Source organism: Vidua macroura, chromosome 2, assembly GCF_024509145.1.
Source record: "Vidua macroura isolate BioBank_ID:100142 chromosome 2, ASM2450914v1, whole genome shotgun sequence".
NCBI lineage: Eukaryota > Metazoa > Chordata > Aves > Passeriformes > Viduidae > Vidua > Vidua macroura.
Genome location: NC_071572.1, coordinates 112936404 through 112960381, shown reverse-complemented (window position 1 = coordinate 112960381; position 23978 = coordinate 112936404). Strand labels below are relative to the sequence as shown.

The 23978-nt window shown below is 44.1% G+C and overlaps 2 protein-coding genes across 9 annotated transcripts in view; one reads left to right on the top strand and one right to left on the bottom strand.

The window, feature by feature from the left end:
- CD247 (CD247 molecule) overlaps positions 1–5421 on the top strand; it is a 47366-nt gene extending 41945 nt beyond the window's left edge. The window contains exons 5-9 of the mRNA XM_053971187.1: positions 520–603; positions 1257–1292; positions 1924–1980; positions 3182–3223; positions 3941–5421. Of these exons, the coding sequence (XP_053827162.1) occupies positions 520–603; positions 1257–1292; positions 1924–1980; positions 3182–3223; positions 3941–4006 (285 nt within the window). The 3' untranslated portion in view covers positions 4007–5421. The remainder of the gene's footprint in view (positions 1–519; positions 604–1256; positions 1293–1923; positions 1981–3181; positions 3224–3940) is intronic.
- Positions 5422–5808: 387 nt separating this feature from the next.
- The window catches only part of POU2F1 (POU class 2 homeobox 1), a 113469-nt gene continuing 95299 nt past the window's right edge, over positions 5809–23978 (bottom strand). For 6 of the 8 annotated variants that reach the window (XM_053969857.1, XM_053969858.1, XM_053969861.1 and 3 more), the window contains 5 exons: positions 23367–23546; positions 20439–20544; positions 19674–20019; positions 18840–18928; positions 17148–17638 (listed from right to left, as the gene is read on the bottom strand). In XM_053969857.1, coding sequence (XP_053825832.1) covers positions 17328–17638; positions 18840–18928; positions 19674–20019; positions 20439–20544; positions 23367–23546 — 1032 coding nt within the window. In that variant the 3' untranslated portion in view covers positions 17148–17327. Of the gene's footprint in view, positions 5926–11328; positions 16458–16879; positions 17025–17147; positions 17639–18839; positions 18929–19673; positions 20020–20438; positions 20545–23366; positions 23547–23978 lie in introns of those variants that run through there. The other 2 variants (XM_053969860.1, XM_053969859.1) reach the window with 2 other exon arrangements.

Below are 23978 nucleotides of genomic sequence, written 5' to 3'. Positions count from 1 at the left end.
CTGAACACTAATGCAATTTCTTTTCAGTTTAAGTGTAGCCCATCACCTTTCAAGTAGCACTCTGTCAGCTGTGTTATTTTGACCTGAAATCTCCCCTTTGCCCTTGTCCAAGGTAACCTTTCCTAGCTAAGAATTATGTTGGGCATAAAATTTCTGTAGTTCCTTGATGCAAATTTAGATGAGCAGCTCTGCAGGAAAAACGAAGTTCATGGATCTTCGCTCTCCAGTGGGAGAGAAAGCATGAAAGTCAGAGTCCCTCCCCCTCCTGCTCTCTAGTTTTCAACTCATTTCCACTTAGGAAAGGTTCTTGATGCAACAGCTTACAGTTTTGTGTCATTTCCATGCCTTAAATGTAGATGTTGTTGACAGTTGCATTAGGGAGTAAAAAGAATTTCTAGTTCAGTGATAGTCCTTGTGAGCTGAGCTGGGTTCCCTTTTCTCTGAGTTAAGAGCTGTTATTATCTGGGTTAAGATCTATTAGTATCTCATTATCACGGTGCTTTCGCTCTCCCGTTTCAGAAACTCTCCCGCACGCACAGAGACGATTACGATGTTCTGGGAGGAAAGCGAGGAGCAGACCCCGAGCTGGGCGGGAGACACCAGGTAACCTCCACGCACATGTGCACCTCTGCCCTTTGATCTGGTGCCTCCCACGCCGTGTCACAGCGCTGCTCACACAGGCAGCCACCCGAGCGCCTTCCCGGGGAGGGAACGACGCGATTTGTGTCGTAACCCGGGCGGCGCGGGGGGCAGGAGCGAAGCTCCCCCTCCCCTTTGATCTCTGCCCCCCTGCTCGGCTGGGAGCTCGCAGCCACCCGGGGTGGGAAGTGACACCCGGGCCCGGGGCGGATGCGGAGGAGGCCCGGCAGCAGTGGGTGTTTCACAGAGCTCGCTGCCTCTGATGCCATCAAACAAGCGCCCACAAAGCAGAGCAGCAGCCAAAACAACTCTTTCTGCTGCAGAGCCCATCACTTTCAAAGGAAAAGGGAGGGAAAACCTCCTGCATCAGCAGGTGACAGCTGTAGGGGGTGAGCAGAGAAGAACTAAGTTCTACCAATTGCTAAAGTGAAATAAATTTTCCCCAGAACAAGTTGTCTGAACAGAGCCTTATGGGTGGAGGCAGGATGGACTGGAATGGGCAGGGAAAGTCCATAGAACCGCAGCTGTGCCATGGAGCAAGTGCATAAGCACATAAAAGGTGGTGGGGGATGCTGGTAAGTGCAATGTATGGCCAACCTTTTTCTTCTGTTTTACAGCAGAGGAGAAAGAACCCTCAGGACACTGTCTACACTGTGAGTAGAGCATTCTGGAGGGAGGAAAGAGGGAGGGATGGGAGGGAGATTCTGTTTCATAGGAGACTTTCCCCCCTGCCACCCAAATTCAGCTCTGCTTCAAAACTCAACCGCTGCTTTTCCAGACTTCTCTTCCACCCAGCTCTTCCCCCCAGACTCTCTGTTTTTACTAGAAAATTTCTGCTCACTTCTGAGTGACAGGAGAAAAACACTGGTGAGATGTAGAAAAGAACTTGGATCAAGATACCTGCTAATGCTAGTGACTAACCAACCTTCATCCCATGTGATTGCTGCTGCAATATTTCCTGTGCATGGACTCCAGCCCCTGTGCCTGCTCTCTGGCAAAGGCCAAATACCAGTGCATCTAACAGGGGCTGCTTAGGAACCTTTTGACGGAGTTGATTTGACTCTGGCTAAATGTGGTGGCCTGTGCTCCAAAGCACAAATACAGGAATGTTGATTCTCATGTCTTAATTTGGGTCTTCCATGTTTGAGAAATGAGCTTGTTTCCAAGACCTTTGCTGCTATTGAATGAGATACTCTGAGTTCAGTTGGTTTGAAATGTGACTACCCAGGGGCTGCCTTGGCTTTTTTACTGTCACACTGACTCTTTCCCCCTCTCTGCCTGCAGTCACTGCAGAAGGACAAGATGGGTGAGGCATACAGTGAGATTGGAATGAAGGGAGAGGTGAGTCTTACTTTCCTTCCTGGTGAAAACATGGCAACAGAAAACATCTCAGCTTTTGGCCAGAAAACCCCTGATGGCTGCCCTGGCTGAGATGAGTGAGGAACAGCTGAAGGAAGGTCTGGTGTCAAGTGCTGCAATGGTCCAGCAGCACTGGAAGATTTTGGGGCATGTTTCTCCAGAGCAGTTCGGAGCTGCAGGTTTATGGTTTCCCCTCCATGGGCTGCTGAGGCTGGCTGGTGTTCCAGGATCAGGAGAGCAAGTGCCAGCCCCTCCTTGTGCCTGGCTTCAGACAAGGAATAGGGGAAACGTCCTCCTTCCCACGGCTCTGCTCTCAAATGTTTAAGAAGGCACACATCAGTCACATCTCCAGCTACAGCAGAAGGAGAGTTTTTAGCTCTGTGCACAAACTGCTGGGGGAGGAGGGCTTGTGTCACAAACAAACCATCTGGGGACTCTTGTTTATGGCAAAATGAAAAATTGCTCTGACCTACACAGGTTCTATTTTATGTCAAAGTGTCATATATATATATATATATATATATATATATAACCTTTCATTTCCTTCTCACACATGAAAAAAAGGGGCATTTCAAAACAAAGTTTAGTGTTGAGAAATGCTGAAGCAACACCAACATTTAATCTCTTCCCCTTTTTTATTCTAATGCTCCTCTGCCAGAGTCAAGCTCTGTCTATGAGCTATGGGGCTATAAAGTTGCACTGTGCTTTTTGAATGTTTCTCTTTCTGGAGGGACAAGAACACCAAAGCCCTTGTCCCATTCCAAATATATGATCATTTAATAGCTTGCTGCAATTTTAACTGTAACAAGCACTACTCCTTGACACATTTGTGATACAATCTAATACTAAATAATCAGTGCCTACAGAAATGCTGCCAAATCTCTATACATACAGTGAATCAAAGAAATAGCAACATTCTAACAGTATGACAGGAAAATATGTCAGCAAACGAAACCAATTTGCTTTTATTTCCTATCCTCTCTATTTTCTCCTTAACAGCCCTTGCAGCATGTCTGGGCTGGTCCAGACTTACCAGGTGCTTTCCTGTGCAGAGCAGAGTCCAGGCCATGCACAGCTGGTACATCCTGTACACCCTCAGCACAGCATGGGGGAACTCAGGGTCTTTTTGCATAATCAGGAAAGCACCCATTAATCAGTCTTTGCTTGTTTTATTTTCCCAAAGCAGCAGAGGCGGCGAGGCAAAGGCAATGAAGGTCTCTACCAGGTAGGCACCACCTCCCACAGCTGCTGCCCTCACCTATCCTCCTGAGTGGTTGGATATCCAATGGCACTGTTGGGGAGGCACAGAGAAGTGAAAGGCAGCTGGAAGTTTCCCAAGCAGGCACCAGGTGTCTCACTAACTCCTCACTCTTGGAAGCTCCAGCTACCCCTGCTCTGGGATCCACAACACAGGGCACAGCTGCCTTACCTGAGCAGGCTGTCAGGGAAAAGACTGGACACCACTGTCAGGGGATGCTTCCCAGGATTCAAAACCACCTCAGGTCTCACTGCCAACTTACTTACCCAGAGCTACACCTGATTTCCCTTCCGAATCGAAGAGAAGAAGTCCAGAGAACAAAGTTCATTATTTGATGTCTGTTCATTTAATTATCGATGCTCATTCTAGCATCAGTTAGCTCTTAATAATACACAAATAAAATGTACACTCCAAAGACCTGCAGAACCAGTTAGGATGATTTGCTATAGTCATGTTTTCATAACCATTATTCAGGATGTACCTTGCCTTCAGGTAAGTAATAGCTATTTGCAACACACAAAGACTAAAGAATCACTCAGGAGTAAAAACCTCTGTAGGGGGAAAAAAAAAGTCAGACTTATGCTCCTGACTGAGCCCCTGCCATCCTGCTGCTGCCAGTCAGCCAGGAGGAAGTAAGCACTCACACTCATCCCTCACCTCTTTCTCTGGTTTTCTCTTTTTCAGGGGCTCAGTGCGGCAACCAAGGACACTTATGATGCTCTCCAAATGCAGCCTTTGCCTCCCCGCTAAGTGGGAGCCTCAGAGGGGATGGGCAAGAGTGAGAGATGCCCACCTGCTTTGGGGAGGAGAGGGGGGAAAGTCTTTTTCATCCAACACAAGCACTATGTGTTTTCTGTGTGCAAGAACCTCCTGGGGTTGGTGCACAGAATTTGGACCTGGCCTTTTCCTTCTCTCTCTCCCCTCCTGAATCATGTAACTGCTTCTGCTATTAGAATGTACATATCTGTAAAGTTGTTTCCAATTATTGTGGGTGTTAGGCTGATTTTTTTTTGGTCAGGTTTGTGTTGTGGGGACTAGACCACACCTTCTAACAAACACAGCTATTTCCATAGCTCTTCTTTGTCTTCCAGAATACTAAGACATGGAATTAAGGCTTTATTGCATTTAAACAATTTGCAAAGATAGGGTTGTATTTACTTCCTGCAGTATTTATCTTAAGACTATTTCACCCTTTTTGCTTTAAATTTGCCTTTAAAAAACTGCTTCAATGGAGGGCAACTTTTTTCTTTAATTATAAAGAGTGACATGATGTTACAGTAGTGAAGCAGAGAGGCTGAATGCCAATTTTCCAGTAGGAAGAAAATGAGCACCAATATCCAAAAAAAGATCAAGCAAATGGCACAGCCACTCATCCATAAATATGAGCCAGGTAAGCTGAGTGAGAGACTTCTCTGAAGGCAGAAAAACAAAGAAAACAAGGAGATGGGTTCCCCTATTATCACTTCCAGACAACAAACTGTACAAAAGCCAACATAAAGGCAGTTTCCAAACCACTCTCTCATGAGGCTGCCTCTAAAAGGTGCAGGTATCATTCCAAGGAGGTACCAGCTCAGTAATGTCATGTGTTTTTGATGAATTAATAAAATAGTGCCACAGTCCCGTGTGTGTGTAGGGAGCAGCAGTGGGAATGGCACGAGCTCCTTACCTGAGGCATTCAGCCCGTCAGAACCAGCCTGCACCCAGCAGCACCATCTCCCAGGGAAGCTGAGGAGGACAGGATTCCAGCAGAAGCTCCTACACACGTCCCAGAAGCTGGGATGGGCTGTTGGGAAAATGCCCCAAACCCAGGTACCAAAGGACACTCACCTCCTGCTGCTGCAGCCTCAGTTTTGCCCGTGCCTCGCAAGGCTCCACAAGGAAGCCTGGAGGAATTCAGCATGGACAAATCCAGCCCAGCAACATCAGGGGTGCTTCACCTCGACCCAGGAGCTGACCAAGCCATCTCACCAGTCATCACAGAAGAAGCAGAGCTAAAGCAAGGCTGTGGGAACAAGAGCTGCTGCTCTGGGTGCTGGCCAAATGAGGTTATGTCTTCTTTCCAGGGACTGGGTGGGTTTTCAGCAGAAAAACTTGCTGAAATGGGTGCTATGCAAGTTCCAAGGCAGTTTTACTTCTTTAAGCAGTAAAACTGTAACTGCAGTAGGTGCTTGTAGCTTTTAAAGAATATTTGCAATAAATTAAAGCAAAAAAAAAAAAGGAAACTGAGACATGGTAATGAATGCTTCTTGCAAAAAAAAAAAATCCTCCTAGATCATTTACTGTTCTGCAGTGACAAGAAAAATTGAGAGAACTGGGTGATAACTGAGACAGCTGAGCTGAAAATTACAGTAAAGTTATGCTGCAAAGCACTCGATGCAAGAACAAAGAGTGCTGAAAACAGCTTTCTCTTTTTAAATCACCATAACTAGATCTGCAAGATGTAAAGTCACAAGCTTTGGCAGTGTGAAATACCAACCACCGAACAATAGGAATGAAATCCTTTGGGGGGCGGGGGGGAAATCACCTTTATGCTCTTTATATATCAATGGATACCTTGATTCCAAAAAGCATCCAATGCTGGTTTTGGGGCCACTCACTGTGGGGCTGAGCTGAGTCTCCTCTCTGCCTTCAGGAAGCGATTGAAGCTGTTTCTGCTTTTAGGAGAGGAGCTGATAAATAGAGAATTAGAACAAAAGCTTCAAGCAGAGTGCATAAAACCCGGGCTTTCCTCCAGTCTGACAAGACAAAGGGCATCACAGATCAATCTTCTGTCCAGTTTGATGCAAGGGGACACATTTAAAAACTACAAACAAGTGCATACATGTTAAAACACTTGGAAAATGGTTTAATGATGTTTACAACAGAAATGAACTGTACAATTACAGTAAGTTTAATATATATAAAAAATTACAGCAGACAAATGCATCTACACAAAATCTACCTTTTCATTCTGATTTACTGTAATCTACACAATCTCTCAATGCCTACAGCTATCTGTAGGCAACCACTGGGAAAATAATAATAATAATATAATAATAATAAAGGACATCTTTAAAGAGACAGCATTTCGCCTTCCTCCTCACCCTTAGTGTGATCAGCAAGGTTTTGAAATGTGTGGGACTCTCACATTTCAGTCTCAAGAAAAGCTTGGGTTGCGTTTGGGTAGGGTACTCCCATAATGGCCCTTGATTTCAAGTGTTCTGCTGACCTCAAGTGTATAAATGCAGTGTATGAGGAAGGCCAAGAGAAAAAAAACCTCCCAGCCAGTGTAAGCAGGCAGTTGCACAGAGCAGTGAAACCATTAGGACCAAAAACTTGTCTTATTTAGAAAAAAAAAAAGCAGAAAGGGACTGCCCAGACACTAGAGACATTCACAAATCCTCATTTCTTTGAAAGTTATGATCAGATTTAGAAGAAAGGGCTTGGTTTTCCACTCCCAATTCTTAATACAAAGGGGTAGTTTTCAAACTAACACGGTAAATACTTTTTTAAAACAAAATTTAAGCTACTTCCTTCTTTGGCCCACCCCTTAAAAACAGTGAAACCCCCTTTGCACTGAGAAAGAACCTCAGGTCAGTGGGGAAAACAAAAGAACATGCTGTCTCTTTAAAAAGAAAGAAAGAATCCCAGTTGGGAGCGGCCATCAGTGAAAATGCAATCCAAATTGGCGGTCTGGTGGAAATTCCTCACGGAATATTATGTACAGTTTAAAAACCCTTTGTAGTTGGTTTTTATTATTATTTATGAACACCTAGGCAGTGAAAACCGTTATGTTAATACATACATAGACACACCCAAAACATACAAAAATACTATTATTTCAAACTACTAAGAATAGGACAAGTTCAGTTATCTCCATGCTATGACTTTAAGAGCATTACACTGAAACAAACAAGAATTTAAACGACAATTTTTTAATATCCCAGAAATATACCAAAATATACATCTAAGCTTTGGAATTACTGAGGTTAGACTAATGCAAGTGCTGGGTAATCGTACTTAATACACAAGTCTAAGGTTCTGCAGGAAAGAAATTATCTTTGGTATCTGCATCAGGCTAATAATATTAACATTTGGATTTTGCTTTGGGATAGAGCTTGTCTGACCCTAGAACCAAACACCCCCCAATCAACTGAGATTAAAAAGATCCATGTAAAAAGTTCCTCCATTTGCAATCCCCCCCCAAAAGTTAAAAAGTCACAGGCATCTACCTAGCATAAAAGGTTGAGAAATACAATGCATAGTTGCACAGTGGTGCTGCAAAAATAAAAAGAAATCTAGAAAAAAGGAACTAGAGGAGAAATGAAAAGCTGCTTCTTCTTCTTTCAGGGATTTCTCACAACAGGACAGCCTCTTCCAAGCAGTGAAGGGGGGGGAAGCTCAGAAGTGCACCTCAGCGTGTATTAATCAACATCACCCAGCCCCCAGAGGGTTAAAGCACCCAGCAGAGCAGCCAATCCTGCACCCAAGTCTTCAGCTCCTCAACCCACCTGCGAAGCCCCGGCCTCCCTTCCCAGCGCCTGTGCCCCAGATTTCACCCTGGAGCCGGGACTTGCTGCCCGGGGCGTTCTGGAGCCCCGGGCTGGCCCCCAGGCCGGCAGCGACCCTCGCCCAGCCAGCCCAGGCCAGGCCGGCCTCACAGGTGGGCTTGGTGCTGAAGACGCCCTTTGTCTTTGGTTTGTTTGTTTGTTTTGAGTTTATACAATCATTAGGAAATCTTTGGTTTTGGCTGGAAATTTTAAAAGAACAAAACAAAACAAAGAAACCGCCCCCTCCCGACTTATAGCAGCCACCGTGACCTGACAAAGCTTCTCTTTCCCATGGGGGTAGGGGAACTACATTCAAATAAAGATGGACCGGGTTAAGGATGCAGCTTCTGGCCAGGTTGGGGAGTGGGGAAGGGATACAGGATTGTCAAATAATAAAGAAGAAAATTAAGTATTTGGAGATTTCTATTTTTTTTCCTTTTTTTTTTTGTTTTTTTTTTTTTCTTTTTTTTTGGTCATGTTAAAAAGTGAGTAGCATGTACACAGCACTGGGCTGAGAGCGCCTCCAGGTCCTGGAGCTCAGCGTGGCTCTGGGGTGGGAAAAGGCAGCGTGGGTGGCCCTTTTCCATGGAGAGTGGAGGGGAGGGGGTGAATATTCACAGACTAATCAAGAGGACCCCTTGTAACCAAAGGAAATAAGATAAGATTGCAATTTGCCCTCACTTTGCAGTAGCTTTTAAGCAGCGACATTCAGAGGCGTTAGGGGGTCACTCCCCAGGTTGCAGGTCACGGGGTGCTATAGGCCAGAGTTCAGTGTTAATCAAAGGAGGGAGGGCAGACTTGGCAACTCTGTGGGGTTTGGAGAAAAGTTAAAGCAAGTTACTCAGTTACGAGTTAGAAATGAGGTATACGACAGCTCCTGTACCTGTGGCGGATAAACACCCCACACCTACTCACACCTAGCCTTAGATACTACCACAGAGGAAGGAAATGGAACAACGGCACTGGCGGGGACGAAGGAGCTCCTGCCCGGGCCCTGCGGGGCACACGGGGGCACACGGGGCCAGTGCTGCTCCAGCCCTCCCCGAGGCACCCGCGGGCGGCCCCGCAGCGCTGCCTTCCCTTTGGGGAGGCGCAGCCCGGCTCCCGGGAGCTCGCGGGGAGCGGCCCTGAGCTCCGCGTCTTTCTCTTTGCGTTCTCCCCTCGGACTCGCTCAGGCGCAGGGAGCGCCAGGGTCGCAGAAGCCGACGCGTGGAGAGCGAATGGGGGAAGAACTAAAGGTTTTGTCTCAACTGCCTTGTTCTCAGGACACTGTCACGGGTGCTCTTGTTCCTAAATCGTTTCTCAAGGGGGTTGTGCGATCTCCACGAGTTGCCCCTTGGCACGCCATTCCCTAAGGTCTTAGGATTCCTACTGTTAAATAATTTCAGGGTTTTATAGCACCGCAACGTGCCGGCTTGGAACGCACACGAAGCCATGACATTCAGGGAATAGGGCTTCCGTAGCTGCTGCCACAGAATTCCTCAAAGGCAGTGTGAATCCTGAAGTGGGGCCTACGACAGATAAGACAATTTTGGGAGGGAAGGGGAAGCTAACGTGATAAATTAAGTATCTTACGGTATTATGTAAAGCTCTGCCGGAGAATATTCCCCAGCAGACCGACACAGTTTTAAGACAGATCAGCATTTTGGTCTGAGCTACTTGACAATGTCCTGTTTGGTAGAGAGATGAAATAAGGCAGAGGGGGTATGTTCCAGTTCTGGGGCTGAGCCTCAGCAGCACTAAGGAACGCCAAAGGTATCATCTTCCCTCGCCTCCCACAAGCTGTTTCATTTCCTTCCTCAGATTTGTTTTCCATAAAGCACACCTTGTTTTCCACTTCTTTTGTTCCAAGTGCTCTTTTCTTTGAGAAGTCATTTCTTCAATATCCCTATTACCTATCTATAAATCTAACTAGCTCTTTGAAAAGTCACACAATATTAATACCACTTTTACATAATGTCAGAACAACAATTCTATTAGTAAAGCTTTCAGTGAAGTTCTGCAACCCGATTGGTGTCCGGAGGAAGAGTAGCTGGACAACCCGCTCTCCCCCTTCCTCCCTCCCTTTCTTCACAAGAGCTCACCAAGTTCACTGATAAAACAGCTCAGCCCAATAGCACGATACATGAACATGTACAAGGCTACTTTGGGGAGCAAAGAAAGGAGTCTTCAAGGTCCCTCCCTTAAGAGAAAGACCATCTGCAAAAGCTGTTGAACAGACTCTGACCTTGGACTACACTGCTTCCACATTTGAAGGAAAGAAACAGTTTTCCCTGACTGTATCCCAACATCAGCCTAAGACCTGCAGCGCTGGGCAAACCCCAGACACCGTTTGTCTTCACAGAGCCGATGCAACTCCATGCAGAAAAGGTGGGAGTACCCGCAAGAGATGAGGTCCTTAGAGGAAGGGACACTGACCCAAAGCTCAAAAAACCCCCACCCAGCTTTTCCTCTTACCCGCTCTGAGAACAGCAGAGCTGACAACTTATCAGTGCCTTTGGTTCCCTACGAGGCCACTGGGAATTCTCCCTCCCCAGTGGAGTCGAGCTCCTTTAGAAACCCAGCTCTCGCTCCCCGCACGCAGCCGGCGCCGGCTGGCGCTCACACGCACTCGCACACACACCCACCCACGCACACCCTGCCCTCTTCCCCCGCTCCAGCAGCCTCAGGGGAAATGGGAAGGGAGCCTTGGAGCCCACACGGAGCTGGCTGCAACACCCTCCCAAGGCAAGAACCACTCGCTCTTCTGCTACTGCCACCACAACACCGAGACATCGGCCAGGAGAACGACCTGGTCCCTCGCCAACAACACCTCAAAGCTCCTCTCCCACAGCCGTCTCACAGTATTTCAACCCTTTCAGGCAGACCAGCCAGGTGTTAGGAGTAGGTTAGCTTTCACCTCTCTCAGTTTGGTTTTTTCTTTCATAGTTTTTGGTCTAGACAGGATTAGCATTGCTATTAGAAAAGGAAGTGTTTAAAAAGTTTTCCACCTATTATCAAGCACTACAAGCCCTACATTCAGTAACAAGACAAGGGGGATAAAAGGAACCTGTTTCACTTTTGCTCTCCCAGATAGATTAAGATGCGACAACCATTCTTGTCCCTCCCTGGAGTTAAACACAGCGGACCCAGTTCAGCTCTGGAGCAACTCAACTCAACTGAAACGGATTTACAGCCCCGAGGTCGATCCTAGCCCAGTACAGCCATCTCTCCCCCGAGCCTCCTCGATATTTGTTGCCTCATCTTCAGATCCCAGCGAGGGGCAAGGAAAGGCCAAGAGGGAGGGAAGTGTGCGCACACTCGAGAGGACCCTGAACAGCAACCCCATCAGTAACCTGCATGCCACCACGTGCTGTGCTGCAGATTAGACCACAGATAAACCAACCAAACAACAATCCCAAACCCAGGAGCGACAAAATGTTTCCTTTGGCAAGACAGATACAAGGAAAAAAATTTATGAGCAAACATTTTCCTTCTAACACAGTCAAACCCCCTTCTCTGCCCCCAACATCCACCCACCCCCACCCGACCCTATAAAGTTGTAACCTATAAACAGGATCTCAAATACATACAGCATAATCATGTTTATCAATCATAATAAACCATCAGTTCAACTAAACTCTACAGCTAGAATTATCTCCACTATTTATAAAGTTTGCTTTTCTCTTCTGATTTTTTCAGTTTAAAACCAGTTCTGCGACAATGCTAAGCTATGCTGAGGTATTTTATGAAGGTGCCAGAAGCCAGCTGCTACCCACAAGTATTGTTCTCAGAGCTGTATGGTGCTACCTTTCGCTGAGGGAAGACGGGGAAGGAGCAAGGAGGGAAAGAGGCAGAGGGACGGACACAGGCAGGGAGAAAGGGGGCCCAGATTATTCCAGTTATGGACGGTTCTTAGCAGGGCATCACTGATGGACCTAAAAGCAGCCCCAAGACAAAGCTCTGTAGCTGCCTCATGTTCAGGAATTTGGTCAGAAAAGAAGTACTTGATACGTTCCACATGCTGACCTTATTTGTCTACGTGAGTAAAAGATGTCTTTTCTCCCACAGTTAAACTATTTGTAATTTCAGTGCAATCTCCCTAAGGCTCTCCTAACAGCATCCCAACAGGGGTAAAAATTCAGAGCATGTCCCCACTTGGAGTATCCTGGGAGAAGTGGCAGACAGATCAAATGCAGATAGGTAAGTCGAAAAAAATCTAATTTTTTCCCGTGCATTACTGTGTCCATGTGTGAAGATATGCAAATAGAGGAATTGCTTTTCATCGTTCCAAAAGTACTGAAACTACTTGCACTGACACAGGGGGAACGAGGTACCACTCACATCGTGGAGACAAAGATACGAGCATCTTAAGAAACTCTGAATTGTCAGCCAACAACTTTTTGACAAAATCTTCCCTGTCGGATATCTTTAAAGTATTTTAGGGGACTCCTTTCTGGAAAGAAGAAAGAAACTCACAAGCAGCAACAAGAGATTTAATGAGTGAGAAGGGCAGAACTTGTGCAAGGTAGGTATATTGAATTCTATATTGCTATAGTACTTTGGGAGGGAGAGGGCAGATGTACTGGTTGCAAAAATAGGGAAGGGATTTGAATTGGCTGTGTGAGAACTGACAAATATAAATGCAGTGGGGGCCAGCAGGCCAGCTTATTCCTTTGGTAATACTCCACCCTAGGCAACATCCAACAGGGACAGACAGGCCCTGCTGGGGTACAGGGTGTGGAGAAACAGCATTTAACCATTTCAGGCAGAACAGGAATAGGGAATAGTGACTCTTTGTAAAGTTAATGTGGCAATAAAAACATCTACATTTTAAACTTCCAGTTTAAAACCAAGTATCATTGAAAGTTTGGACCATGCATTATTTTATCCATCCTAGAACACTCTGATGACCATGAGAAGCTACCTGTCCCTTTAAGATAATTTTGTATTTTTATATATTTCTTTATCTAAGAAAATATGAATTAATATTTAAGGTAAATTAGATGTTGCTTTGGTTTAGTATCTGTGGTATGGCTCCAGCTGTAATGGTTGTGCTGCTCCATTTGCAACAACAACAAAACAAGAGGGAATTCCTGTTTTAAGGAATGCTGCTTTGCAGGAATGTGCACAGAGTTAAGGAATTAACTCTCTTGTGTCCTTCACTAACTCAACTGCAGAAATGTGTCAAAGCACCCCATGTGAGGCTTACAGAGGTGGCATTTGAACATCAGGTCGTAGTTCTAAGAGATGTTACATCCACACTACCTCACAGTGACTGATAGAAATGTACTTCAACTAACAGGTGTCGTACAGTGTCTGAGAAACAAAATAAATGGTCTGTAGGCAATCTAAGATGTTACAATTGTAAGCAGCCACACCTGTGTGAACTTTCTTTGGGCTGTTCATGAATCCTTCCATGGTGACTGTGGAGAGTGGGTTCTAAGGAGACCAAGTGTGCTAAAGCCAAAGTGTGCTAAAGCAAAACATGTTTTTCTTAAGATCAGAAAAAATGTCATCACCAAGCTACAAGACCAACTCCTGAAGCCATTCTCTAAATTGTTTTTGACCTTCTGGGCATATCTGTGTTTGTGTTCCTGGAAATCTTCCGCTTTTTGAACTATCCCTGTCTGCAGGGAGAGCTTTTCACCTTATCTTTTCTTTCCTGGGTACTGTGACATGCTTGCAACTATGAAAAGCAACCCTCTCACCTTTAAATACAGAGACATGGAAGTCTGAAAAAGAGATGCTATTATCCTTTTCCAACACACCACCAAACTTCCTGTGATGATATTTACTGGGTCTGTACCTAATTGTTATTGTTTCTTTTCAGATGCATCAATTTCTGCTGCCAGCGCAATGATAATTTAAAAAAGGAACTTCTGCTAAATTCTAGTACATGATCTCATATTCTTTTCATTCTCTGAAGGAGCACATGCACTCTAACTTGGCAGATGTAAACCCACTGCCAGTCTGATTTCTGTCTTTCACCTAAACACTGGAGGTAGCCAGCATCCATGAGGAAAAACACTGATAGGGATGAAAGGCAGGCTCCAGGAACAACAGTCAGTCAGTCACAGGGATGTTTTAGGGGACAATGAATCAGAGCACACTGGCAGTGGATGCCATGGGGTATGTGCTGTTTGGGTATTATGTCAGTTTCTGCAAACCAAAAACCCAAGTTTTTTGGATATGTGGCTACTCTTGAGTTTCCAGTTTCTCTCAGAAAAAAACTCGCTAAGAAATTCCCTGGAATCTGGGCCCCAGATAGGGTGATGGGGTAGAGAAGAGGAAGGTAAAGACAGGGGTATAAGGTGCTCACACCAAAGCCATGTGACCAATGCAAAGGTAGTCAGGAAAAAAAGCAGATTTTTATAATAAATAAACCATCCAAGCTGCATTAGTGTTCCAGATATGTACTCAACAAGACCCTCTCCCAACCACAAACCAGCAAGAATGGGACATGAAAACTCATTCAGACAGCTAATGGCACAGTCTCCTGGAACTGTGGAGAGAGGATTTTCCATTGATTTAAGGCCCACCTTTCTTTGTGTTTCCTAGATATCTGCAAGGACCACGCCCCCCACCCCGCCACAAAACCCTTGGGGAGGAGGGAACCCATCGGAGACGAGCCCGGTGGTCTCCCCCCACTAACAAAAAAAGCTTCCTGATAAATTGTACTTTTGCACAGGCGTGGAAGTAAGCAGGGACTTTCAGAGTCAGGAACAAACGCTACAGCTGCGGTTTTCCCCATCCTCTTACTTCACTCAAAACAAGTCCAAGGACTTGCATTCCTTTGGTAGAAACTATAGACCGTGCTGTGGCCTCCAGACCAGCACAGTGGGTACCAGCAATTTCTCTTCTACTTTTTCCCTACCTCCCTGAAGCTCACCCAGCTGTACCTGTTGCTGCTCTGAAGCTTTTACTGTGGGCCACTGCCATTTTTGCAGTATTATTCATAGCCCTAAAAGTCTCCTGCACAGCCTGAAGATGTAGAGACATATCAAAAATACAGAGATTCATCCCTACTGGGGGGATAAAGGTGGGACCTCATGGATTAACAATCCTCTGACATTGCCATTCTATTTACATATCAAAAAAAAGAAAACAAAGTCAAGTTAAGAGTCTGCCCCAAGGATAACACAAATTACCAACCAAAAAAAAAAAAAAAAAGATTAAAAACAAGCAGCAACTTTTATATAAAATTAATAAAAACAAAAGACAAATGAAAAAGAAATTGTCAGTAGCATCTATCGCCTCTCTGCATCTGAACTGCACTTACACAAACTAGTCCATTAGTACAGCAGCTTGCTAGAAATTGACTTTGGTTCAAGCTTAGTTTTAAAAAAATAAAACATAAAAAAATCAAAAACACATAAGAAAAGGTGGACGGACATTTGTTAGTTTCCCTGCTTGCAGTTCACTAGTTTTGAAGTTTCAGGGGTAATTGGTTTAAATATCAGTAAAACAGGAAGGTGGAGAGTTAGAGATGAACAGAGCAAAACCATGGTAGTGGGGGGAGAGATAAGGGGTTCTGCCACTTGAGTGCAAACACAACTCCCACATGCTCAGGCAAACCAAAGCATGTGTAGAGTTTAAAGTTGCTGCCTTGCGGATCTTGGATGAGAAGCTCCAGGATCCCCCTGAATCATCAACAAAACGAACATAGCTGCATCAGCTCATTATTTTAGGACACTCTGGTGACAAAAGAAAAGGGGGTGGGTGGGAAAGAGACTCTTCTAATACCCTCACTAGCTAAAAGTAATTTAGTTTTATACACATGGCAGAAACCTTTAAATCCATCAGGAATGGAAAGTTTAACGTGAACTGCATTGCAGTGATCCAGTCTTCTCTCTTTAAAAATCTTTTTTCTTTTTTGGTTCAGATACTGGATTGTATATTTAAGAATATACGGATCTAACTTCTGTACAGTTCATTACTCCTTCCTCATCCACAAAAATATCCTTTGCTCCACAGATCAGAATCAACCTTAAAAAGTGAGTTCCAGTGCCAGGCCAGCCCCGGCTGCTGGCCAGAGGCGCCGATTGCCCGCGAGCAGCCCCGCAGCTCAGAGACCAGAGAGATCAGCCCGGGGTGTGCAAAGCCCCAGAGTGGCTTTGTTGTGTTGGCATTAACAATGGCACCTTCTGTTCCCATATTCCTGGCTTCTGTCTTTTGCAGCCAGAAGCACTTTTTTTTTTTTTTTTTTTTTTTTTTTAAACTAGGAAGCTCTTCTAAATAGTGTTGGAAGCATCGGAAAAGGAATATTGCTATGAATGGGGAGAATGTGACCTTCTGAAATCCGGTACCAACTCACCTAGAGGGTATCTAGGATTCTAAATACTGCTTTACATTGTGCCAATTAGCCTGGGTCATGATGTTTTTTAAATATTTGTGTGTGCTTTTGCACAGCAAAACAAAATCACTGGAACAGAAGAGCCATCAGTATTGTCACACAATCCACACTCGGGAGGTCACATCCTGCTCTCTGAAGTAAAAGGAACCAAGCACAAGAAGCTAAGAGCAGAATTTGGCTGTTTTGTATAAATATTTGAGAGGAGAAGAATGGCAGTTTGGAGCAAATTCCTACCTCTGCTTACAAAGCAGAGACCAGCCTGGAAGTTTGCACACTATGATCTCCACTACTGCACTGAGCTTCCTGCACAAATGATGAACACAAATTCTTCTGACCCCTACAAGTAGGCATTAGACAAATTCAAGGATGAGGAAACTGTTCAGAACATTTCCAGAAGATTAGGATAGAAAGTCTATTTGTGCTCCATTCTTCCTCTCCACCCCCCCCACCCTCCCCCCATGGTGTGGGAGCTCGCTGAAAATAATCCAGGAGCAAAAGACAAATGCGTCCAAACTATATATATAAAAATAATAATAATAATAATCATAATAATAATAATAGAGATACACCAGTAATACAGGCCTGCCTAAATTGTACCAGTTAAGAAAGGAACCCCCAACGTGATTGATACGATTATAAACACCTTGTATGACATAATGGCCTGTACAACAGACCTATAAAATGATAATTAAAAAAGAAAGATATTTAGACCAAAAAAAACCAAGAAATCCCCTTCCTATGTTTGAACTGATAACCCACCTTAACTTGTCATTGTGACTGCTGGAAATGATAAGTAGTCCTTTCACTTTTTTTGTGTTTTTGCGGTTTTTAGTTTTTTTGTGTTTTTTTTTTTTTTTTTTTTTTACATTTTTGGTTAGAAAGTTCTCCGATCCATGAAGCGATCCTGAAAAGACAGTGTTTATTATAAAATTAGGCAAATGTCTGTCCCAGCTTTAAATCCTTCCTGTTTTGCTTTTGTTTTTTATTTTTTCTCCTTTTTTTTTTTTTTGGTGTTTTTTCTTTTTGTTTTGTTTCGTTTTTTTAAATATTTTTCCTTCTCTCTCTCTCTCTCTCTCTTTCTCTCTCTCTCGCTTGTCCCCAGCAACACGGTGAGAGGATGCCCATGGCATTTTCAGTTCATCGACCGGGCTGGCAGCCGATCCCAGCGCACAGTGACCCAGGCTGCTGGAGCACAGCCCAGCCCGGCTCACTGTGCCTTGGAGGCAGTAGTGGTGGTGGACGTGGCCCCGCTGGCAGAGGCCACTGTGAGGAGAGAGTTCTGGATGGACTCGGCTGAGGTGGAGGTGGCGTGAAGGCTGGCGACTGGTCCAGAGGCCCCTGCGGAGGCTGCAGCTGCAGAGACCAAGCTAACTGGGTTGCTGGTGAGCAGAGAAAGGTTCTGAGGGTTCAGGAACAGAGGGGCAGTGACGATGTTAGGGGTACCTCCAGCATTGGCAAACACCAAGTTTCCAGTTGCATCCAGTGATGTTATTGGAAGAGAGCCACCGGATGCAAGAGCTAAAAATAGGGAAAGTTGAGCAGGGAGGAGATAACGTTAGTGGTAAGCAACAATGCAAAATGTGCCTAAAAGCAAGGGGTCTCTGCATTTGCCTTTTTCTGATATGAGTGCTCTCTAAATCACTGAGGGCAACTGTCTCATCATAGGCTGGTTTGGTGTTTTTTTTCCCAAATAACCATCAGACAAGATCTCGCAGATACTAAAACACATCTTTCATTTGCTGCTAAACTAATTCCACTGTGCCTTTCTTCAGCTCTTTTAGCACAATACTGGTCTATGTTTTCTGCCACAGAGAGCCTGTGCATCCAGGCAACTTGCACTGGCAGGGGTTGAGATGAGGGTTCATGTGCAATGACAGCTAACACAAGATGGAGAAGGTCATGTAACCTTGAGCATAACATTTTAAATGTTGACATATAACCAACCACTGTTACAAGTTACTCTCACGAGTCTACAGTGTTCAGACTGCTTTAGATTATGATCTCCTAAATTTATCTGTGACACTTTATGAAATGGTTCTTTCTTGCAACTTAGAAATAAGATTTGTTCAGCTAGTTTAGAGGATATTTGGACACACAGGTTACCTAGCTCTTTAGACACTTGTACCACCCAGTTTTTATGGGTGGCAAACTACAGACTCAACTCCTGGTGAAGCCAGTGGTAACTTCTGGGTTTGTGCTACTTCCAAAACAAATAAATATTTACCCTTCTGAATGTGGATTTATCTATTTCAAGTTCTACATAAGGATTGTAGGAGACAGGATGCTTGTTGCAGGTTCTTTTCAAATACATATGAAGACAACAATTCAGGATCAAGACTTGCTCAGAACTGCCCTTCCAAGAGACCTCAGAATGGTGCAAGTCTGCTCAAGCAGACTATAGAAGAGCTATAAAAAGCAAATCTCTAACCTGCTAGAGATACAGGCCAATGAGGCAAGGACAACAAAATAAATTCCAGATTATATTCAGTATCTTAAATGACTCCTTTAAATCATACACAGCTCTGATTCCCTATCTGAAGTTGTACCTGCTCGTATCTCTGTGACCCACAAAATATATTTGCACATTTAATTTTGTAAAGCCTCTACTCCTACACAATTTATGCCCAGTGCTGAGGAGTCAGTGCTCTCTGGTAGACAAAACCAGAGCACATAAACTGAAGTTGTGTGACAGAGATGCATTAAAAGGAACACTACTGACCTTGAATAGTTGCCAGTGTACTGTTGCTCATCAGGGCCGGGCTGAGAGCACCACCTAATGTCCCTGGATTGAGACTGAGTAAGGCACCTCTGCAGCAAGATCATGAAAGAAGTGGGAAAGAGAAAGAGCATTACTTTAAGAAAAGGTTGTCACTGTTCAAAAGCACACCATCATATTTTTAAAAAAGGGGCAAGGAGGGAGGAAAGACCAGAGATTAAGGGCTAGTTTTGGATTATTTTACTTTTAACTCCATGAGGGATTCATGACACACCTGAAGTATAAGCACAGTAAATACATGACTTGCATAGATTGTTGGCGTAAAATATTCTTGTAAAGTATTTTGGGAAAACTGTTAATTGTTAGAGAACTATCATCCTCTCCCAAATGCAGTTAAGAAATATGTAAATCAAGAGAAATTAAAGAAACATCTGTCTGAGCAACATTTCTAAAACTGTAATTTCAACAATACATCATATAGCATCTTTGAGAATTTCTTGCTCATGATGGAGAAATGAATACAGAGGTGTGAAGTAGGTCTAGGCTATCTCTCCATTTTACAATTAAAAGGCTATCTCTCCATTTTACAATTCTATGGTTCAGTGGCAAGTTGCAGTTTTTAAGTCAAGCTCTGCAACATCACTGCAACACAGCTTTTTCACCTTTAAAATGAACACAGTATTTGTGTACTGTGATGGGAATGGCCCATTGCCATATATGAGCAAACCTTCAGAATCTGAGATAAATGACAGCGATACATAAAAGCAATTTATCCCAAGAATTTTCCTTCACTCTTCTGTCACCTCACCTAAAAGGGTGTGCAAAACGGATCCTTACCCAGCTGCAAACTGCGAGGATGCCATCAAGCCTGGGTTTAGTCCTGCTGCAGCAGCCATGGCAGCAAGACTTGCATTTGCAGGCAACTGTGCAGCTCCTTGTAACGCGGCCGCTGCCGCCGTTTGCAACCCTGATGCCGTTACCATCACCTGGCTGGTCCCGAGAGGGGAGGACAAGGGAGTGGAGGTTGTCTGTGTTGTGCTGGTCTCACTGGCACTGGAGGCCTCTGAAGTGGAGGCTGAGGCAGAAGGGGAAGGGCTCGTGGAGGGTGATGTCACTGCTGAAGAAGCTGGAGGTGCTGTTGAAATCACTGTTGCCGTGTTGTTGGAGGTGGTTTCTGTTGTGCCTGGAAGAATGGTTCTGGTCAGATCAGTACAAAACACAGATACCAGACAGCAGAAACCCCTGCCCACCTGATCCCAACTGCATGTCCAGCTGCAAGGGGCACAAGGACACATTCCTGTAGTACCAAGAAGCACCAAGAGCTCAAATGAAAAAATGAAATGACACTTCGCAACGGGAGGCTGAGGAGCTCCAGAAGCCAGCAATGAAGTACAGTATATTTTGTTTCAGCACCACCTGTGATTTTATTCCTGGCAAAGACAACTCAGTGGTCACAAAAACTGAAGCTTCCTAGCGCAGCAACAAGGAACGATGACAAGAATGTCCTGGGATCCCAGTGACCAGTAGTGAATGACTCTTTTAGGAATTCAAAAGGGACAGACGGTAGGGGTTGATGTGGTGGCAGCAGAGATCAGCCCTTACCTGTGACTGACAGACTGGTGACAGCAGGACTGGCCAGAGGGAGCACGGGGTTGACAGTCAGGGTTGTAGCTGCACTGCTAGTCACAAGGCTTGGCGTGGTTGCCACCTGGAGGTCAAAAATGAGTAAAACTGCTCAGCTGCTCAAAGACAGTTACACACTAGACTGGATTTCTTTCTTTCCACCCTCAGCTGAGGAAGTTATCAGCGAAAATACTGCATATAAACTAATTTATTTTTTGCAATTTGGTTACTTTATCATTCAATGAAACAAACATAGCATCTTCTCTAAATACCAGCAATATCTTTATTCCTAATAATTCAGTATTTGCAAGCAGATACACCCTATCCATATTGTCTCAAGACTGCAAGTTAGCCCTCTCTGCCACCCCACAAAGACAGCACCTTGTTTTAATAGAGACACTCTTACAGAAAGAGTAACAAAATATATTATTCCTACTCTTTTTTTTTTCTTGTTTAAACATCTTTTCAGCTCCAAATCTCTTTTTCTGATAAAATTATGTAAATGTCCCAGCATTAACAAAGGTATTTAGAGTAATGTGTTTATATGGAGGAGCAGCATAACATTTCACTTTTATTCAACCAAACTATAAACTTTACTTTGATAAGCTTCCTTGTGCTAGAGGAAGGATCTCTGAATTTTAAAACATACAAATGGAGTTTTCAATTGTGGATGGCTTATTACAAGAAAGCTACAATAAACTGAAGACATTACAGATAAACACCAAAGATTTAAGGCTGGAGAAACTAGCTTATGAAGAAAAATGAAATATAAGGAAAGGACTTTTTATGGACAAGAAATGGTGTCCAACAGTAACATTTGAAGGCTGTTATACATCAATGAGAGAAATGAATCCTTTAGAATTGCCCAAGAGAACATAGCCAAGGATATAGGCTAAACATTCCTCCTTTCCACTCTCTTACCTTAAGTCTATTATCAAAGAAATATCTCTCCTGCCTCTTAGAGGGAGTCAAATGCTTCACGCATTTTAAACAAGACTGGGGCAACTGGGACAGATCTGAAAGCTTTCTGCCCATCTCAAATAGTGTATGAAATTAAGAGGAGCTGGATGCACAGTACACCTCCCACTAATGCAGCCCAGCCACCGCATCTGTCATCTGTCCAGCAAGCAGTTAAGGCCAAGGTCACCATCCCTATTTCAGGGCAGAGAATGACCTGGAATTAATACAGCTCACCCCCGTGGTTACAGTGAGTGACTCCAGCCAATGCAAAAGGAGGCTGCCCCCAAAAGGAGCCTTCCCCTCCAATCCTGCTGCAGAGCCCTCGCCCTCACGCAGCCAGGCTGCAAGTCACACTGGTTATCTAACCATACTGAAAATTCATCATTGTTCCTCACATGGCTAATTTGCAGTCAAACTACTAAAGTAAGCCCAAGCATCCTAGGGGCACAATCTCCAGAGCTGACACAAGGAATCAACAAAGCACACAGTCAGTGAAGGCTGGTGGCAGCAGGGCTGGAACATCCATTTGAGCAGCAGCACAGTCTTAAGAGAAGCTTAGAATGAATGAAAACACTAGTGAAACTTCACTGATGAAAGGGAGACTGTGGTTAACACCTCAATTTCTTCTATACAATGGCAGATTATAGCAACAGGAAAATTTCCCTAGGAAAGCTCCTTTAAGTTGCAGTCTGAAGGAACTTGCACAGTTACTAAAACATACTATCATAAATCTCACTATATTCTGCTTTGGTAGCAAGGCATGCAACCTTGCTTTGCAACTGGGCAAAAAAAAAAAAAAAAAAAAACCCAAACCAAACCAACAATAATAATAAAAAAGACTAAGTACACTTAACACAGCCCTTCCCCTGAAACAAAAGGTTGCATGCACACACCCTGAGACAAGGATGAGGGGAGAGAATAACATGTCACCAAAATTAATGGTTTAATGAAGTACTGGAAGATATTAGCTACTACGGTGATGAGGGTGGAATAAATACTACAAAAGGACAGCTACAGGCTACAAAAATTCCACCACATTCCTATTAGCATAGCTACTATGAAATCTAATAGCTACTGTTTCTATTTATGAAAACAGACCTCCATGGACATTGGTAGCAAAGGTGCTGAAGGAACCTTGATGCATGTGTTTTGTTACTCTTATTTTCATGAAGTTTTTGTTTACCTGAGGTAAATACAAGTGTGGGAAATTAATTACATGAGTATTAGCTAAACTGTTCTTCTGTTCCATGCCTTTCTTTTACATAAAACATTTCTGACTAGAAGTTACAACAATGGTATCACTGGGTTTGTGTGACCTAAGTCTCCAAATGATACAGAATCAAAGGATGGGTAAGACTGGAAGGGATCAAGTGGGTCCTTTGGTCCAACCTCCCTGCAGGTTCCGTCCTAGAGCACATGGCACAGAATTGAGTCCAGATGGTTCCTGAGTATCTCCAGTGAGGGGAGACTCCACAGCCTCTCTGGGCAACCTGTTCCAGTGCATGATACACTTTACTGCTGTTCATTTACTGACCAGAGCTGCTAAAATAAGAGGTGGTGGGGAGAGCTATTAAGAACTTTTAAAAAATTACTATTATTTTATATTAAAAAAAATTGGGTAAAAGAAGGGAAGTCCAGATATAAACTGGAGGTATTATCTGAAGTAAGTTCAAAGCAATAACCCCAAGTGCAAATTTGGTAGTCAGAATATTTGTTCATGAGCTGACTAAATAAAACATTCTCACTGAAGGCCTGACTAGTGTCTGATTTTTCATCATTATCTATCTCAGACAGTATTCAGGTGGAACACTCAAAATGCCAGTAAAACATAAAAATGTGAGAACAAATCTGCTGTACAAAGAAGGTGCAGCATGTGTAGCTTCCACAGTGAGCACAGCAGAACCACCTCCACCAGTGATCTTTGTCAACACCATTCTTGACTCTTACCAGTGAGGTTGGACAAGGGAAAATTGCTTTGATGGGCGAGCTGCTGGTTCCACCACTGCTGGGTGGGTTGATCCTTTTCTCCTTCTGGCGCCGGTTACAGAACCAAACGCGGATCACCTCCTTCTCCATGTTTAGCTGGTCAGCTATCATGGCGATCTCATCCGAGGTAGGCTTTTGGTTCTGACAAAAGAAAATGGTATTTGAAAAGCTCTGAAATTACCTCCTGAAGTTTTGCATCATAGCTTCTTCTGCAGTAGGCTGAAATCTGAATTGGTGATTTAGATCCAGAATCTGGTCAGTGGCTCTGTAGAGACAAACCTCAGTAGATGCTTCTGCCCTCCACCTAAAAACCTCAAATTATGTGTGCTTAGACTATTGCCTCATTTATCCATCCTCATGAAGGGTAATGTTTAAACCTATGTCTGAGTATACTGGAATGCAAAATCACAAAGTCAGTGAACTGCAAGAACCAGTGAGTTTTTCTGAGGGGGTTTGTGTTTGTTTTTAAAGTGAAACAGATGTTGATGCACGTTTCTTGGCACGGCTTTTGTATTCCCCTTGTTTAGTACTAGCACTTTCCTAAATAGCACAGTAACAGGTTCACTCTAACAC